The following is a 19483-nucleotide window of genomic DNA, read 5'->3' as shown; positions in this document are numbered from 1 at the left end:
CCCCATTAAAAACACTCTTACATATCTGTCTTGGTTGGAACTGTTGCTGTTAAATACAATACGTTTTCATTCTAAACGGGAATAAACTGATTGATCACACCGATGTCTAACAGGAAACAAACACACAGGCCCAGTTTTTGATAGTGCAACCCTAAGTAACAATACAGATGAAAATGATCAGGCCTACTGTACATCTTGCTGTAGGAATTATTGTTGAAAAAAGTATAGGTTGGAACTGTTGCTGTTAAAATACAATACATCATTTTTCACCGAAATATGACCTGCCAAACCATGCTTGTTAACACCCACTCACTTAATCTGTACTGTTACTTAGGGTTGCACTCCGTAGCTAGCTTGCTTGCTTTGGTGAACGTTAACGTTTGCTAGCTATTAGCTGTTGTACAAGGGGATTGTTTGAACGGGGGATCTCGCATCAACTACGATGAGAGCGAGTACTCTCTTACTTCTGCTTACAATATCATCATCATCACCTATTCTAAAATGACGACAATGCCTTGCTAGCTGACTTACTCTTCCATTGTTGAATTTTCCTGTTTCCTGAAGCATTCTGCCCTGTTCTGAAAGAACTCCCCGGGTTTACCGTCATGCTGGGGATGATTAGTCAGCACGTGTTTTAATTTGTTCATTTTGAGAAACTCATTACTAAGCGCTTCCCCGCACAAAACTCACCGCTTTATTTGCATTTCATTACGATTGAGCTCACTCAGAACTTGTGGCTAGCTTGAGTCAATTCGATGACAGCGGTGAGTGATGCCGAGTGGGGTGGGAATGACACTTCAGTGGCTGAGAGCGGATCATCTGCTGCTGAACGACAGCGCTGCAGCGTGTGGGTCGCGGAGCGATCTTCCAGAAAACTGCTGAAAAAAGATCTGGTAAACCACGAGGCACATCTCCCTCCCACTCGTGCAGCTGCCAAACAGAACAGAGGCACTGCTGCTAAGAAGAGAGCGCACTGAACAGACAGTGCAGTTGCACTTGGCCAAATCAATTTGAGTAATTAATTAAATAATGATACATTTCCCCTTGACACGTTGTAGCCCACCATTAACAGTTGAGCATTTTTAAGAGAGGATGCATACAAACGTAACATCCTCATCCAGGGATAGATGTATTAGCTTCTAGCCTATTTCCCTTGTTACTGCTGCTACCACTGAAGCTGCTTGCTTAGTGAAGCTCTGCTGAGGGCTCCCAAAGTGAGATGGGGAGTTTCTACAAGAGGTTTGTGTAAACCCACCTAGAAAGTGCAAGTGTTATTAACCTTTTGCAATGTCAGATGACCATGCCAGCAGACTAATCATACAACAAGTCAATTAACTTTGGGATAGGGGGGTAGCATTTTCACTTTTGGATGAAAAGCGTGCCCAGAGCAAACTGCCTCATACTCAGTCCTCAGTATTGGATAGAAAACACTCTGCATTTTCTAAAACTGTTTGAATGATGTCTGTGAATATAACAGAACTCATATGGCAGGCAAAAACTTGAGAAAAAATCCAAACAGGTAGTGGGAAATCTGAGGTTTGTAGTTTTTGAACTCAGCTCCTATCGAATTCACAGTGGGTTATTTTGCACTTCCTAAGGCTTCCACTAGATGTCAACCATCTTTAGGCTTCTACTGTGAAGGGGGGCTGAATGAGAGGGGAATGAGTCAGCGGTCTGGCAGCAGCCTCGATCTCAGTCACGCGCATTCATATGAGAGGTAACTCGTTCCATTGCTTTTCTACAGACAATGGAATTCTCCGGTTGGAACATTATTGAACATTTATGATAAAAACATCCTAAAGATTGATTATATACATAGTTTCTATGACCAGTAATATAACTTTTTGGAATTTTCGTCCTACCTTTCTGCTGGAAGTTGCATGCGTGTTTCGATTTGTTTACCAAACGCCCTAACAAAAGGAGGTGTATGGACATAAATTCTGAACTTTATCAAACAAATCAAACATTTATTGTGGAACTGGGATTCCTGGGAGTGCATTCTGATGAAGATCATCAAAGGTAAGTGAATATTTATAATGCTATTTCTGACTAATGTTAACTGCGCAACATGGCGGATATTTCTGTTGGCTGGTTTGGGCTTTGTGCGCCGTACTCAAATGATGCTTTTTCCGTAAGTGAAAAAAAAAATCTGACACAGCGGTTGCATTAAGGAGAAGTGTATCTAAAGTTCCATGCATAACACTTGCATTTTCATCAACATTTATAATGAGTATTTCTGTGAATTGATGTGGCTCTGCAAAATCACTGCATGTTTTGGAAATACTGAACATAACACGCCAATGTGAAATGAGATTTTGGGATATAAATATGCACTTTATTGAACAATACATACATGTATTGTGTGTAACATGAAGTCCTATGAGTGTCATCTGATGAAGATCTTCAAAGGTTAGTGATTTAATTTTCTCTATTTGTGCTTTTTGTGACTCCTCTCTTTGGCTGGAAAAATGGCAGGGTTTTTCTGTGAGTTGGTGGTGACCTAACATAATCGTTTGTGGAGCTTTCACTGTAAATCATTTTTGAAATCAGACACTGGCTGGATTAACGAGAATGTTATCTTCAAAATGGTGCATAATACTTGTATGTTTGAGAAATTTGATTTATGAGATTTCTGTTGGTTTGTATTTGGCACAATTTCATTGGCTTTCAAATCATTCCGCTAGCGGAACCCCAGTGGACGAGTTGAATGTTGCTTCATCTGTTGTGCATTAAACTAGACTTCCCGCGTCCGACTATGACTAGCTCATCCACCTCCTCCCACTCTCCATCTCACTACATATTTGTCTTTTTATAACACAGTGGTACTGAATTGAGGTGTTGAGATTATATGTAGATTTTTGGGGTTTTGCATTAACTGTAGGGATGCACCGATATGACATTTTTGGCCGATACCTATATCTGATATTTTCCTTCCCAAAAACTGATATCAATAACAGATAGCTTTAAAAAAAGAGCTAAAATCAAAGATTTCTAGTACAGTTAAATAGACACACACAACTGACCAAAAAGGTATTTTCTTGACATTTACGTACTGTAAGTCCCCATTACCAGTTAAACATAATCAAAACCTTTTTCTTTCACTTACTTACTGTGCTGTTTCATTGTTAATTTGTTCAGTCGTTTCAGTCTCAACCAGGATTTCATCATACATGTCGAGCAGTGACGTTTCAGCTGTCTGTCCGTGGCCTCTTCCTCTGTGTGCACTGTGTCTGTTTCCATCTTGTCCTGCTGTGTCTCTAACAACATTTCACGTAAACCCTGTTTCTTGTCTGCATCAAAGTAGCGGTCCTTGTACCTAGCATTGAGCATGGTGGCGACACATTAGAGGCTCAGAGAGAATGCCACCGAATCGCTTGTTCACAGTCTCTAGTAGAGTACTTTTGCCAGTTTTAACCCCACAGTCTGTTTTGGAAGTTTTGTTGAGCAGGTGTTTCACTGCCATGACAGAGGGTGTCACGTCTGCTGCAGATGCAGTTGATGAGCTTATTTCTCCAGTCAGTTGTTCGAATGGAGCTCGGAGTGTGTTTATGTTTCAAACGTCTCAAATGCCATTGAAATGGCAGCAGCGGAATGGAAACCTGCACATTCTTGAACATGCAATACATCTTTCCTCAGTACGAAATCCTCGTCGACCCACCGTGCTGTCAGACTCCGCATGCCCATGGGGCTGACGTCGCTGGTCCAAATGTCAGTCGTGAAGCGAATAGCTGTGACACCCATAGCAGGTAGCTCATGGATGTGCGTTTCATCAATACTGTGTAACTCCGGTAGGGCAACATCTGAAAAATAGCGCCTACTTGGTAGTGTGTACCGGGGCTCGACCAGTCGGCGAAAGCCAACATCATCCACGACAGAGAACGGTTGCTTGTTTAGGGCATTGAATTCCATTATCTGGAATTCATTCATGGATTTGGCCTTTGAGTTGTCTCGCTGAAATGTTCTTACTCTTTCAAATGACTGCTGGACTTGAACTCGTTTAGTTGTTGGAAGTGTTTTTTTTTCCTGCTTTTGTTCTGAGTAGTTGCTGAACATCTGGGGGTGATGCACGTTCAAATGAGTAATTAGGTTTGTTGTTTTGAAAGATTTCACTTTCTCCCCTCAGGAAATAATAGCAGCACAAACGTTGCATATGGCCTTTCTGTTATCTTCCTTTGAAACGTCAAAATGGATCCACACAGCAGACATTGTGAGCCAGGTTAGGAATGCTGTGTTGCACGTGCAGCGCTGTATTCTTCGTGGCGTCATTATGTCATAAAGCTACGTTATATAGGTATGCATGTCAACTTTCACATCGGTTTTGCACATCGGCGTTAAACTAGACATCGAGCCAATGCTAATATTGCCATTTTTAGCTTATATCGGCCAATTCCGCTGTGCTTTTGTTGTTGTTGCTGATATCGTGCATCCCTAATTTACTTAGTTGGAGATTTGCATTGGGTCCCTCCAGTGTTCCCGATTTGGAGTCTTGAGCCCTCACCAGTGTTGGCTGTTTGTTAACTGGTTGGCTGTTTGTTTCTTCTTCTCTCGTGTGCTTTCTTAGGTCCCCGCATCTGTTTTTATTACAGCCCAACTCACTCCCTCTTTTACAATAAGCTGTAAAATGTCTAAGAACGCAGGAAGAAATAGGCCAATGAAATTAGGTTCATATAAGCTAATTTCTGCCAATTAACCTAGTTGATGCAGTGGAATACCTTAGTTTCAGTTATGTGTAATGATGTTTATATAGCCATGTAGTCAGACCATGCTGCTCCCACCCTGTCCCCGTAGGCCCTTGTTTTTATTTTATTTTTACATTTAACCTTTTGTTTAGCTAGCTGCCAGACTGCCTGGGGAGTGGTATGTGTGCAGGAGAGGAGCAGGAGGAGGATTTGCAGGTCATGTCTGCCTCGCTATGAAAGGGGAAGTGCTGTCTCCTAACTTTGACAGCTTAGGGTCTTATCCTCAGCCCTGCATGTACACCAGTCGGTGTAATTCTGCAGGGAAATCAGCTCTTCCTAACACAATGTTGCTGTCCACATCCGCAAGGAAATCTGTTTTACATGGAGATTATTTGATCATTTGCGACAACCCCATAATCTTGAGTACAGAGTTGATATTAAATGCTAGTCTAGTGGGCTACTAGGAAGGCCGTGGTTGCCTATACATAGCCCTCCTTTAGTTCTCTTTAGTGCAGCCTGAGTGGTAAGCATTTCCACAATGTAATTAGTATTGAGCTGCATTGTGTGTGTGTGTGTGTGTGTGTGTGGTCGGACAGCCGCAGAACCCCTGCCCAGCCCTGAGGCTCTGAGCTGTGCGTCCCTGATTAGTCTGGGATTTAGCAGCCCAGATTACAGGCCATTGTTCAGGGCTAGTCTGGGCCATTATCTCCTGTAATTCCCTGTGTCCGTGATTAGCTCCAGATGATTTAATTAGACGTGCTCTTGATAGGAGTCCTCATTACTGCTCTACAGCCTCGCACCCCAACCCATCCACTCTAATGGTGCTCCAGGAGTGTAGGGTGGGGAGAAGCTTGCATGGTGACGTTAGTATTGTGCTGTTGCCTGCCGTGGAGTAGCCTAGCTGGTTACATGTCCTATTATGGAAGACTACCGCTGTGTACTCAGTGACTCTGGTGTCTTTTACCCCTCAGTCCAGATGCAGTGGAATGAGCGAGGGATCGGCAGGTTTGCAGGTGCACCAGGGAAATCCTCCGTATCCTCTTATCTCTGCCTATTACCAACCCTGGACTTGTAATGAGAATATGGTGTCTAGTGAACACACAGGGAGCCCTACAGTTCCTTCAATTCCTCGCTGGATTATTAACGAGGTGTGAGGCCAAGATGAATATGAAAGCAGCTCTGGATGGAGAGGCGATGGAGGAAGCGGAGTGTGTATGCTAGACTGGTTGTTCTTAAACTAGACCCAAGTTTCTCCCATAGAAGACGGTGTGTTGTTATTGGTTCTGGTTTGGTCTGGGCACTGTATGGGAATAATCACTGCAGTGACACTGTCCTTTCATCTCTCCCCATTGTCTTCATTGCGTTCAACTCCACTCTGCACCCCCAGGCCAGATTGCTCTCAGATGGAGAGGTCCCTGTCCATGCAGCAGAGGGGCCACTACACTACTGCAGAGTCTCTGCCCAGCCAGTGATGACTTTGACCTGTTTTTCTATCAGTGTACATTTCAAGCTAAAGTCAGGGCTTCCCTTTGGCCAAACATTCAGCATTGTGGTTTGGCCTGTTTTACCCCTGTATTTATTGACTAGATGGAAAGTGAATCGATGGACTGGTAGCTACAGAGTAAATCTGGACTGGCCTGGATACTCTGAGACTGTGAGGACAAATGTAATGTTTGTTTGTTTTGTGTGTGTGTGTGTGTGTGTGCACAAGTCGACACACACACTTTTTTAATGGGTTTACATGAAGTAGAAACGCTGGCAAGCAGTAAAATAGTAAAGCCAGCTAGCTACAGAGAGACGACGGTATGCAGCTGCGTCCAGGGCCAAGATGTAGGAGCTAAACCAGTGTTTGTGAACTCTGTAGTCTGTCTGCATGTAGCGTGTGATGACAGGATGTTCTCCGTGGAGATTTGTGGCTCTTACACATAATGGATACTTGGTTTTAAATGAACAACATGCTGACTATCAAAGCGTTTGCCTAATCCTAAGAAGCTTCTTTTTGGTTTTTATGAAGACATGGTTATATTTGGTTTTGGTCATAAACCCCCCCCCCCCCCCCCCCCCGGTCAAGGAGCTCTGAGGCTCAGGATGCTATATTCCTTACAACATCCCATCTGAAATAGCAGTGGCGCTTTCTTGAAAACCTAAGCTTGTCCTCTTCATCCATGCGTTTTGTTTGGTAAAATTGTTTTTGTGTGTGGGTGGGTGGAACACAACACAAATATAGAGCTGAGTCACTACTACTAATGAGCCTGTCTCTGGAAATAATTGGAACGCTGATTTATGAGCGCCACTAATGCATTTCAGTTATTATGTAATGTACAAAATACAAAGCAATTTTTTTGATTTAACCTTTATTTATCCAGGAAAAGCCCATTGAGACACAGAGTATTTTTCAAGGGAGACCTGGCCAGATTCAGCAACAATCAATACATTACAGAATTAGGACTTTTTGTCTAGGACAAAAAGGCTTCTCAACAGTTTTTACCCCTAAGCCACGACTCCTGAAAAGGTTATCAAATGGCTACCCAAACTATTTGCGTTGTGTGCCCCCCCCTCCCAACCCCTCTTTTTACGCTGCTGCTACTCTCTGTTTATCATATATGCATAGTCACTTTAGCTATACATTCTACCTCAATCGGGCCGACCAACCAGTGTTCCCGCACATTGGCTAACCGGGCTATCTGCATTGTGTCCCACTCACCACCCGCCAACCCCTCTTTTACGCTACTGCTACTCTCTGTTCATCATATATGCATAGTCACTTTAACCATATCTATAGTCGTGGCCAAAAGTTTTGAATGAAACAAATATTAATTTTCACAAAGTTTGCTGCTTCAGTGTCTTTAGACTATGGAATACTGAAGCATAATTACAAGCATTTCATAAGTGTCAAAGGCTTTTATTGACAATTACATGAAGTTGATGCAAAGAGTCTATTTGCAGTGTTGACCCTTCTTTTTCAAGACCTCTGCAATCCGCCCTGGCATGCTGTCAATTAACTTCTGGGCCACATCCTGACTGTTGACCCATTCTTGCATAATCAATGCTTGGAGTTTGTCAGAATTTGTGGGGTTTTGTTTTCCCACCCGCCTCTTGAGGATTGACCACAAGTTCTCAATGGGATTAAGGTCTGGGGAGTTTCCTGGCCATGGACCCAAAATATCAATATTTTGTTCCCCAAGCCACTTAGTTAGGTGCTCCATCATGCTGGAAAATGCATTGTTCGTCACCAAACTGTTCCTGGATGGTTGGGAGAAGTTACTCTCGGGATGTGTTGGTACCATTCTTTATAGAGGTCGACCGATTAATTAGGGCCGATTTCAAGTTTTCATAACAATCGGAAATCTGTATTTTTGGGCGCCGATTTCCGATTATTTAAATATATATATTTTAAATTAAATACCTTTTTTATTTAACTAGGCAAGTCAGTTAAGAACACATTCTTATTTTCAATGACTGCCTAGGAACTGTGGGTTAACTGCCTTGTTCAGGGGCAGAATGACAGATTTTCAACTTGTCAGCTCAGGGGTTTCAATCTTGCAACCGCACAGTTAACTAGTCCAATGCTCTAACCATTGCACTCCACGAGTAACCTGCCTGTTACACAAATGCAGTAGAAGCCAACGTAAATTGCTAGCTAGCATTAAACTTATCTTATAAAAAACAGTCAATCATAATCACTAGTTATAACTACTAATCCAGTTTAGCAGGCAATATTAACCAGGTGAAATTGTGTCATTTCTCTTGCGTTCATTGCACGCAGAGTCAGGGTATATGCAACAGTTTGGGCTGCCTGGCTCATTGCGAACTAATTTGCCAGAATTTTACGTAATTATGACACATTGAAGGTTGTGCAATGTAACAAGAATATTTAGACTTAGGGATGCCACCCGTTAGATAAAATACCGAACGGTTCCGTATTTCACTGAAATAATAAACGTTTTGTTTTCTAAATGATAGCTTCCAGATTCGATCATATTAATGACCAAAGGCTCGTATTTCTGTGTGTTATTATGTTATAATTAAGTCTGATTTGATAGAGCAGTCTGACTGAGCAGCAGCAGGCCCGTAATCATTCATTCAAACAGCACTTTCGTGCATTTTGCAAGCAGCTCTTCGCAAGCACAGCGCTGTTAATGACTTCAAGCCTATCAGCCTAATGGTTGGTGTAACCAATGTGAAATGGCAAGCTAGTTAGCTGGGTGTGCGCTAATACTGTTGCAAACGTCACTCGCGTTTAGATTTGGAGTAGTTATTCCCCTTGTGCAGCAAGGGCCGTGGGTTTTGTGGAGCGATGGGTAACGATGCTTCGAGTGTGGCTGTTGTCAATGTGTTCCTGGTTCGAGCCCAGGTAGGGCGAGGAGGGGGACGGAAGCTATACTGTTACACTGGCAATACTATAGTGCCTATAAGAACATCCAATAGTCAAAGGTATATGAAATACAAATGGTATAGAGAGAGAGAGAGAGAGAGAGAGTCCTATAAATACTATATTAACTACAACCTAAAATCTCTTACCTTGGAATATTGAAGTCTCATGTTAAAAGGAACCACCAACTTTCATATGTTCTCATGTTCTGAGCAAGGAACTTAGCTTTCTTACATGGCACATATTGCACTTTTACTTTCTTCTCCAACACTTTGTTTTTGCAGTATTTAAACCAAATTGAACATGTTTCATTATTTATTTGAGGCTAAATTGATTTTATTGATGTTTTATATTTATATATTTATATATTTTTTATGTCATTATTACAACTAAAATAAAATGGCAGATTAATCGGCATCGGCTTTTTTGGTCCTCCAATAATCGGTATCGGCGTTGAAAAATCACAATTTCGACCTCTAATTCTTTATTCATGGCTGTGTTGTGAGTGAGCCCACTCCCTTGGCTGAGAAGCAACCCCACACATGAATGGTCTCAGGATGCTTTACTGTTGGCATGACACAGAACTGATGGTAGCGTTCACCTTGTCTTCTCCGGACAAGCTTTTTTCCGGATGCCCCCAACCAATCAGAAAGGGGATTCATCAGAGAAAATGACTTCACCCCAGTCCTCAGCAGTCCGATCCCTGTACCTTTTGCAGAATATCAGTCTGTCCCTGATGTTTTTCCTGGAGAGAACTGGCTTTTTTGCTGCCCTTCTTGACACCAGGCCATCCTCAAAATCATCGCCTCACTGTGCGTGCAGATGCACTCACACCTGCCTGCCGACATTCCTGAGCTTTTTACTGATGGTTACCCGATCCCGCAGCTGAATCAACTTTAGGAGACGGTCCTGGAGCTTGCTGGACTTTCGTGGACGCCCTGAATCCTTCTTCACCACAATTGAACTGCTCTCCTTGAAGTTGTTGATGATCTGATAAATGGTTGATTTAGGTGCAATCTTACTGGCAGCAATATCCTTGCCTGTGAAGCCCTCTTTGTGCAAAGCAATGATGATGGCACGTCTTTCCTTGCAGGTACCCATGGTTAACAAAGGAAGAACAATGATTCCAAGCATCACCCTCCTTTTTGAAGCTTTTAGTCTGTTTTTCGAACTCAATCAGCATGACGGCGTGATCTTCAGCCTTGTCCTCGTCAACACTCACACCTGTGTTAACGAGAGAATCACTGAAATGATGTCAGCTGGTCCTTTTGTGGCAGGGCTGAGATGCAGTGGAAATGTTTTTGGGCATTCAGTTCATTTGCATGGCAAAGAGGGACATTGCAATTAATTGCAATTCATCTGGTCACTTTTCCGAACATTCTGGAGTATATGCAAATTACCATCACACAAACTGAGGCAGCAGACTTTGTGAAAATTAATATAGTCGGTGGCGTCTTGTCTGCTGCTGTACAGAACATTCGTTCCCAGACACGGTATGTAGTAGTGTTGTCAACATACCATTTTGACCTCGATACTAATAACAGGTTTAGTATCACGATACTCCACACCATCACGATACCGGGGGGCGGCGTCAGAATGCCGCTTGATCCAGACAGATATTTTGAGTTCAACAGCATCACATTTGGAATTGTAGATTTTTTTCATGTATGCATTATTGAAACAATTATACACTCACCTGGACTTTGGTAAAGAATATATATATATTTTTAAATGTATTTTTTACCCCTTTTTCTTCCCCAATTTCGTGGTATCCAATTGGTAGTTAGTCTTGTCTCATCGCTGCAACTGCCGTACGGACTCGTGAGAGGCGAAGGTCGAGAGCCGTGCTTCCTCCGAAACGCAACCCAACCAAGCCGCACTGCTTCACGACACAATGCCCACTTAACCCGGAAGCCAGCCGCACCAATGTGCCAGAGGAAACACCGCACACCTGGCGACTGTGTCAGCGTTCACTGCGCCTGGCCCGCCACAAGAGTCGCTAGTGCGTGGATGGACAAGGACAACCCTGCCGGCCAAACCCTCCCCTAACCCAGACGATGCTGGGCCAATTGTGCGCAGCCGGCTGCGACAGACCCTGGACTCAAACCCAGAATCTCTCGTGGCGCTAGTGGTGTGCAGTGGGACAGGCTAGGACTAGCACTGAGGAAGTGGAGCAGGCATGGTACTCTCGCGCTGTAAGGGTACATCGGCTGCGCTGATAGACGGACTTGAGCCTCTCTCAATTAGTAGACGACGTGAGACACATTTTACATAAGTACCGAAAGTAACACACATTCTACTACCGAACCGGTTATCAGGTCCTAGTATCGAAAAAGTTCCTAAAGTTTTGGTATACCGTGCTTCCGGGTAAGTGAAGACTCTACACACCAGGCCCATTCTAGTCAGCTGATTTGGCCGAGACAACATGGGACCAATGACGCAAGAGCCACCCGACAAGCTAGCTAGCAGGCTGGGGTTGCCATGCCTTCACAGAGCATGACCTTTCTCTGCTCCCAATAGAATGATAGAGAAAAGACGCACCCTCAAGTCCCTGACAGAGTAGCTGACTGAAGATGTGAAGAGGAGACCATTACAGACTATCAGTTTCACAATCAGTCAAACCCATGAATATGTTCTGGCAGAGAGGTATTTCCATGACGTATAAGGGAGGGAAATACTTTCTGGATTTCTTCATTCCTAACTCATTATTCTTAGAAATGATTAAGACGGGCTAGCTACAGTGCAAGAGAATGGGCCAAATCATAAAAATATATGAAGTGTTTTTATTCATGATTTGTAAGTAGCTATTAAAAATGGTAAATCTGAGGTCAGTCAACAGTTGTGCTGCCTGCCCCCACGCCAAACATTGCCAACAGTCTGGTTGCCAATTGTCTGGTTGCTGCCAATACACTCACTCTGCCTCTGGGGTAAGCAGTCAGTGAAAATCTAATCAAAAACACTCACCAACATACTGTGTCAGGCCACAGTGTTTTTTGGGAACATCCAAATGTGCTCAAGCTGTGCCTAAAATCCCAGCCCCTCATTTTCCACTCACAGCCTCTCCAGGGAAGTCCCTGCAGTCTAAACAGAACAGCAGCAGCATACAGGCTACAGCAGCCAGCTGACTGGGCAAACTGGGGCTGCAGGCAACATCCACCCCATGTAACCTACTGGCTTTGATAGACAGACAGCCCTGTCTGTCATTGTGTATGACTGTGACTAGGCCAGGCTGAGATGCACAGACAGCGATGGCGACAGTATCACACACAGAGACAGACATGGCCCTTCCTCCTCCTCCGTATCTGACTCTCCCCTCAGAGGAGATGGAGGACCCAGTGGTCTGATCATTTCTAGCAGTCAGATGGGAGATTGGCGAGAGAACCGGTCTGGCTGACCTGTCTGAGGAGTCATTTAGTGGCTGCTGTGACCGGCTCACTGCCCAGCTCTCGCTACAGAATGATATGCCCACTAACGGCAATGGAGCCCAACATAATTTAGCTTGCTGAACAACATCGGGCACGTACACACACCTTGTCCAATTAGACCAAAGTGGGTCTAGCTCCTTGTGTGGCTACGGAGAGTTCAAAGGAAAAGAGAGAAGGTGGTGATGCTGGCATTCTCCAGTGGTTAGAATGTAGGGCAAGTCATGTAAATGATGAATGCTCCCAGCCTGCTCCACATCTAGCCCATCTCCAACTACAAGAAACACTACCAAGAGGTCCCTCTCTCAGAAATGGACTCCTGTTAATGAAGGGACGCACAACGTTATGGGAACATAACATGGTGGCAGGGCTACAGTGTTAAGGGCAGCAGAGTTTTATAGATATTAGTGAGTGAGGCTTCCAGGAATGCTGTTACGGGGTTCCATTGACAAGAATTAAAGTCGCCTTTGTCCTAGAATGATTTACACGGTTATCAGAACGTCACACCCCAGGGTAAGCCTACACAAAACGCAGGCCATATTTGAAGTGTTTCTAAAAAAACGATTGGAACCATTAACCTGTTTTGACCGCTAGGTTTGATTGGCATCATGACTCCTACTGTAGTACTCTATAGCTTACTGGCTAGTTAGTGGCAATTGAAAAGTTAATGTACAGTACATATTATAAATTGAAATCTCATGGCGCTGCATCTCCTTAATTCATGCAAATAGCCTCGTAGAGCTGTATGTTAATGATCACAGAGCGGGACCCTGGCAGGAATATGGAAGGGCAAGGTGGGGGGCGGTGGGACCTGTCTTGTTGGCAGAGGGCTGAAGAATAGATCTGGGTGGTAGAACAGGATGACATGTTGTTTCAGCAGAGAGTTGCCAGACGGTGCAGACAGCTGTGTCAATGATAAACAGCCTCTTTTCCCAACAACTGACTCAAACTACCTGCGTATTACGACCTAAACTGATCAAAACGACAGTTGAAACAATCAATCTTGAGCCTCTGCACATGGCGTCAAGTCAGGGTTGTTATCCTAAAATCAGTGCAAAAAAATGTACATTGCTATGTCACTTGGATTGTGGCAACATGTCCAAAGGTGTGTGAGACACCAGATTCACTCTGTTCCATTTCCTATATAGGTTATTGATTCCTTAATCCCCTCCCTAGGTGTAGAAATCAATACTTTTCAGTCTGACACACTTGCTGTTGGGGCTGGGAATTGCCAGGGACCTCACGATACGATATTATCACGATACTCAGGTGCCCGATACTATATGTATTGTGATTTCTATATATTGCCATTCAGTCTTCCATACATATTGCTCACCATGTATGCTGCAGAGGGACAAGAGCCATGAGAAAACAAGTTTTGAAAAGTACTTGGAACAAATGGTCTCGACATTTTAAAAAGGAGACGGAGAACAAGCTATAAAGGAAAAATACTAGAGTTTTGGTGCAGGGACAAGGACTAGTGCAAAGAATATTGCGATATATCGTCAAAAATAATATCCTGATACACTACATGACCAAATGTACGTGGACATCTCATTCCAAAATCATGAGCATTAATATGGAGTTGGTCCCCCCCTTTGCTGCAATAACAGCCTCCACTCTTCTTTCCACTAGACCTTGGATTATTGCTGCAGGGACTTGCTTCTATTCAGCATTTGGCACTGATGTTGGGATATTAGGCCTGGCTCGCAGTCAGCGTTCCAATTCATCCCAAAGGTGTTCGATGGGGTTGAGGTCAGGACTCTGTGCAGGCCAGTCAAGTTCTGACACACCGATCTCGACAAACCATTTCTGTATGGACCTCGCTTTGTGCACAGGGACATTGTCATGCTGAAACAGGAAAGGGTCTTTCCCAAACTGATGTCACAAAGTTGGAAGCACAGAATCATCTAGAATGTCATTGTATGCTATAGCATTAAGATTTCCCTTCACTAGAACCAAGGGGCCTAGCCCGAACTATGAAAAACCGCCCCAGACCATTATTCCTCATCCACCAAACTTTACAGTTGGCACTATGCATTGGGGCAGGTAACATTCTCCTGGCATCCGCCAAACCCAGATTTGACCGTCAGATGGTGAAGTGTGATTCATCACTCCCAGAGTTCAATGGTGGTGAGCTTTACACCACTCCAGCCGACACTTGGCTTTGCGCATGGTGATCTTAGGCTTGTGTGCGGCTGCTTGGTCATGGAAACCCATTTCATGATGCTGAAGTTGCTTCCAGAGGCAGTTTGGAACTCGGTAGTGTGTGTTGCAACCAAGGACAGATGATTTTTACACACTTCAGCACTTGGCGGACCCATTCTGTGAGCTTGTGAGGCCTAGCACTTCGTGGCTGAGCCACTGTTGCTCCTAGACATTTCTACATCACAATAACAGCACTTACAGTTGACCGGAGCAGTTCTAACAGGGCAGAAATTTGACAAACTGACTTCATTTGGAAAGGTGCCATCCTATGACGGTGCCACGTTGAAAGTCATTGAGCTCTTCAGTAAGGCCATTCTACTTCCAGTGTTTGTCTATGGAGATCGCATGGCGGTGTGCTTGATTTTATACACTTGTCAGCAACGGGTGTGGCTGAACTAGCTGAATCCACTAATTTGAAGGGGTGTCCACATACCTTTGTGTTTTATATAGTGTATGTAACTGTATCAGTTGAGTTCCCCATCACTACTTGCTCTCCTCCTGTGTGTAAACCCTCCCATCACTGTGAAAGCAGCCAAGAAGTTCTCTCTCTCCTTCCCAGAAGATCTGCACTGATGGCCCATGACTCATAGTTTCTCCTCGCCCCTGTGACTCACCTATTCTAGGGCTGTAAATATAGGTGTGTGTCTGTGAGTAGAGATGGCAGGTTTGTGTTCCTGTTCACACTGATTTACACAACCGGTCCCTTCAAGTAGACGCCTGTACTGGTCGCAGTGTGCGTTCTGCTCAGCTCAGAGCAGTGTGTTGCCACGTCTGCTGCCTGAAAAGAGCTGGGTTGTGGATATGTAACGGTTAGCAGGTCAAAGAGACGTGGATATGATTCTGTACAGAACAACCTTTTGCAGTTAAATCTATGCATGTCTTAATTTAAGCTCACTAGACCTAAATCACAATGCTGTTTACCTCTGTGTGGGCTTTCACAACTTTAGTGGAAGTTTCTTGGCTTTACTCTCATGAATCCAATGAAATCCCAAGTAAGGTGTGTGTGTGTGTGTGTGTGTGTGTGTGTCTGTCCAGAGGACATTGTGAGCAGCTCATTATTCATGCTAGGACTGGGGCAGTTTTTTTCCCTGGTCTTCGTCAGTACAGGGAGCCCGTTGGAAGCCAATAACCCTATTTAGCTCCTGAGCAAAGCTCTGCTGTATTTAATAAGGCCTGCCGTTAGGAATGTTTGGGAAAATGTATAAAGCCCCAGTGTGTGTTTAGGAAATGTGTTTTAATAATTGGCCTGCCAGCCAGCCGCGACCATGTTCCCTGCCATTCGGCATCCGGGGAGAAATGTCACGTTTGGTCCTCCTGCTGAGATGGACGGGGGGGGGGGGTCTAGGGTTATTGCCATAGAGGAGACCGACAGACTGGATTACAAACTGCATCAGACAGTGTTGCCTCTCTCTCTGTTAGTATCTTGGATCAAGATGATTCTGAGTTTTTCAATGCTATAGGCCTATACACTGATCGGCTTACAACCTCACAGAACAAGTTCAATGCCAATTACACTGGATTAAAGCCAACTTGTCAGACAACAGAACGAGGGCCCTGGAAGTGGAGAGGCCTGTATAAACGGCACTCCTTCTCTCTCAGGATTTGTCTTCAGCCTGGGAGAGGAGTGTGCCCTCTGACCTGCTGGAGCTAGCCCTGAGAGAAATGGAACCTGCTGATCCTACTGCAGGCTGGAGCTGGCCCTGAGAGAAATGGAACCTGCTGGAGCTGGCCCTGAGAGAAATGGAACCTGCTGGAGCTGGCCCTGAGAGAAATGGAACCTGCTGGAGCTGGCCCTGAGAGAAATGGAACCTGCTGGAGCTGGCCCTGAGAGAAATGGAACCTGCTGGAGCTGGCCCTGAGAGAAATGGAACCTGCTGGAGCTGGCCCTGAGAGAAATGGAACCTGCTGGAGCTGGCCCTGAGAGAAATGGAACCTGCTGGAGCTGGCCCTGAGAGAAATGGAACCTGCTGGAGCTGGCCCTGAGAGAAATGGAACCTGCTGATCCTACTGCAGGCTGGAGCTGGCCCTGAGAGAAATGGAACCTGCTGATCCTACTGCAGGCTGGAGCTGGCCCTGAGAGAAATGGAACCTGCTGATCCTACTGCAGGCTGGAGCTGGCCCTGAGAGAAATGGAACCTGCTGATCCTACTGCAGGCTGGAGCTGGCCCTGAGAGAAATGGAACCTGCTGGAGCTGGCCCTGAGAGAAATGGAACCTGCTGGAGCTGGCCCTGAGAGAAATGGAACCTGCTGATCCTGCTGCAGTTCTCTTAACATTAAAATGTAAAGCCACATCCTGTCTAGGAGGCTCTGTTCACAGCACTGGGAGATCGTTTTTCTTATTTCAGGTCCTTGATTAGGCTCTGTTCAAAACTGTATAGAAACTACACTGTTTTCACATTTATTTTGTAGCTTATTAAGGACATGGGCTTGTTATGTCAACACATCGTAAACCAAATTACATGCAGCGGCTGCCTGGCCTGTTTCTGTGCCAAAGAGCAGAGAACTGAATTTGAAGAGTGTTGTTGGCTTGGCTATTTGACTCGATATAGTCAACAGGAAGCAATTTTCCAACACTGCATTGATATTCCTCAGAGTATTTTCCACAGAAGCAAATAAATAACAGCTGTTGTAATGAACCAGTCTGTCCTTTTACTGTCAATCCCGTTTTAGACTTCTGTTATCCCTCTGGACTATTGGCACTGCAGGAGAGATTAACTATGACCTTCACAGGCAGCATGACATTGAACACATTCTCAAGCCCTGCACCTGAAGTCCTGCTCCTCTCCTGGCCCTAAGCATCATCAGTCCGATGAGGATCTGCCTCTGTCTGATAAATGGACTCTGTTCACTGTGTGTCTGCGGTGGGCTGGGCTCAGGGGACCTGTTGGTGACAGCAGTTCCAGTTCCACTGCCTGGTGTCCTCCTTCTGCCTGAGGAAACTTGGAGGTGGATTAGAGGGAGAAAGAGAGACTGCCTGGTTCTGCCATGGAGGGAGTGCCCTGGAGGAGACGACCCACTTTCTGTCTGACAGAAACCTGTCTGGAGACGACCTCCTTTCCTCAGACTCAGCCTCCCCTCCAGGACCGCAGAAGGTTATCATAATACAGCCTTCCTTAATCAATAAGTCATAAAAGGCTTTTAGGCCGTTAGGAGGAGGAAGTGTCTGCGATACCTGAACCTCCCACTGAGGCTGAAACAGATGTAGATGTCTTACGAGAACCTTGAGTTGAACTTAAGAGTTTGACGTTTTTCCCAATAGCAAGTGGTAGCAAAGGAATGGTGCCCTATGCTGCTGCAGGACAATTGGTCAACATCAAATCAACGGACTTAATCTAATGTTATGCACCAATTTGATCCAACAGAGGAACTTGATGAAATTTGTGCTCCAGTAAATCTGTAATTCACCTCATTAGTAACTAGGAACAATGCTGTATGTGTGTTTCTCTAGTCAGTGGTTGCTAATTTGTTGTTGTTGTTGTGTTGCAGAGGGAGATGAAGGAGCAGCTGGCCACTCTGCAGGACAGTGAGAAGGGACACACCGAGGCCTTGAAGCTACTGCAGAGACAACTCACTGAGACCAAGGTAACAGACACACTTCTCTACTCCGTGAGACCGAGGTAACACACACCAAGCACACAAATTCACTTAGACCAAAGTCACTTACAGTATAGAGAGCCTTTTGACCTATATGAGACCAAGGTAAAGCACCAGTGTGTCCTGTCTCTCTCTACCTCAGTCTCTCCCACAGCTGAGAGTGAGACTCCAAACAGCAAATTGGTTCATTAAGCATCTCTTTAATCTCAACAACTTGTTTTAACCAGCGGAGCCAGCGCATCCAGTCGATACAACAGCTTCTCCTCTTCTTTTCATTCTGGCTCAGCTCTCCCCCTTAAGCGTCTTTGAGCTGTATCGGTCAGAGAGGGAGGGCTCTCTGACAGATGGGGTTTGTGCCGTCAGCGGTATTTGTCATTTGGGATCCATCGTTCTTCCTGCTGTTTACATGCTGGCTGTCCACTGGCATGCCAGCCAAGCCAACTCCCTCCTGTCTTCCTGTTCTGTCCTGTCTGCTTGAGTTCTGCAGTGCAAGACTTTACTTTACCCTGGCTCTGTTCCAGAGAGACAAACCTGCCTGCTTCCACTGCCATCAACTCCAACTGAGTGCCAGCTGCAGGTCTCCATTATAAATCAGCCCATCTCATTAGGTTTGCATCCATTTGTCCGAGGTGACGTGCGTTGCCTGGAAGAGGGCCATAAATTGATCTCTTTGCCTCACAGATGCATTTAGGTTTATGACAATGAATTGCTCTGTTGTTCTCTTAGTTTTCGGGCTTGACCTCACACCGACACCAAAAGGAAAATTGATTAGTAGGATCAAACCCTCAAACACCCATAATCCTCTCTGCCCCTCTCTCACCGGCAACATGGTGCTGAAACGGAAACTTTGAGCAGGGTGGTGTGAGGCTGCCATTACCATTGTTTTGGGTGTGACACTTAAACGTCCACTAATACTGCTGTTTGTCACTTAATTGGTTTATATTGGTTCTGGTGCTCTAGTTTAGTTCCAGCCCTGGGCCCATGTGTTTAGGGATGTCCCCTCCCCCGTCTGAAGAGCAGATGTTGTCTGATTCCCAGGCCCCGTGGGGGTTCGCCTGATAAGCACATGCTGCTGCTCTGAGACCCAGCCTCCTCTCCCTGTAGGCTTAATATGGGCTTTAAATATTCCTCCTACCACAGCCATAACACCCTGCTGGGACCTGGCACAGGCCTCATCAGTACTGTCCTCCTCTCTCTGTCACCAGGT

General features: G+C 45.0%; 1 protein-coding gene across 2 annotated transcripts in view; it reads left to right on the top strand.

Moving 5' to 3' along the window:
- The window catches only part of trim62.1 (tripartite motif containing 62, tandem duplicate 1), a 44554-nt gene that overhangs the window by 11892 nt on the left and 13179 nt on the right, over positions 1-19483 (top strand). For both annotated transcript variants that reach the window (XM_020483035.2, XM_031824858.1), the window contains exon 3: positions 18169-18264. In XM_020483035.2, coding sequence (XP_020338624.2) covers positions 18169-18264 — 96 coding nt within the window. The remainder of the gene's footprint in view (positions 1-18168; positions 18265-19483) is intronic.

The sequence above is a fragment of the Oncorhynchus kisutch genome, linkage group LG5 (assembly GCF_002021735.2).
Source record: "Oncorhynchus kisutch isolate 150728-3 linkage group LG5, Okis_V2, whole genome shotgun sequence".
Lineage (NCBI taxonomy): Eukaryota > Metazoa > Chordata > Actinopteri > Salmoniformes > Salmonidae > Oncorhynchus > Oncorhynchus kisutch.
This window is presented reverse-complemented; position numbering and strand designations above follow the sequence as displayed.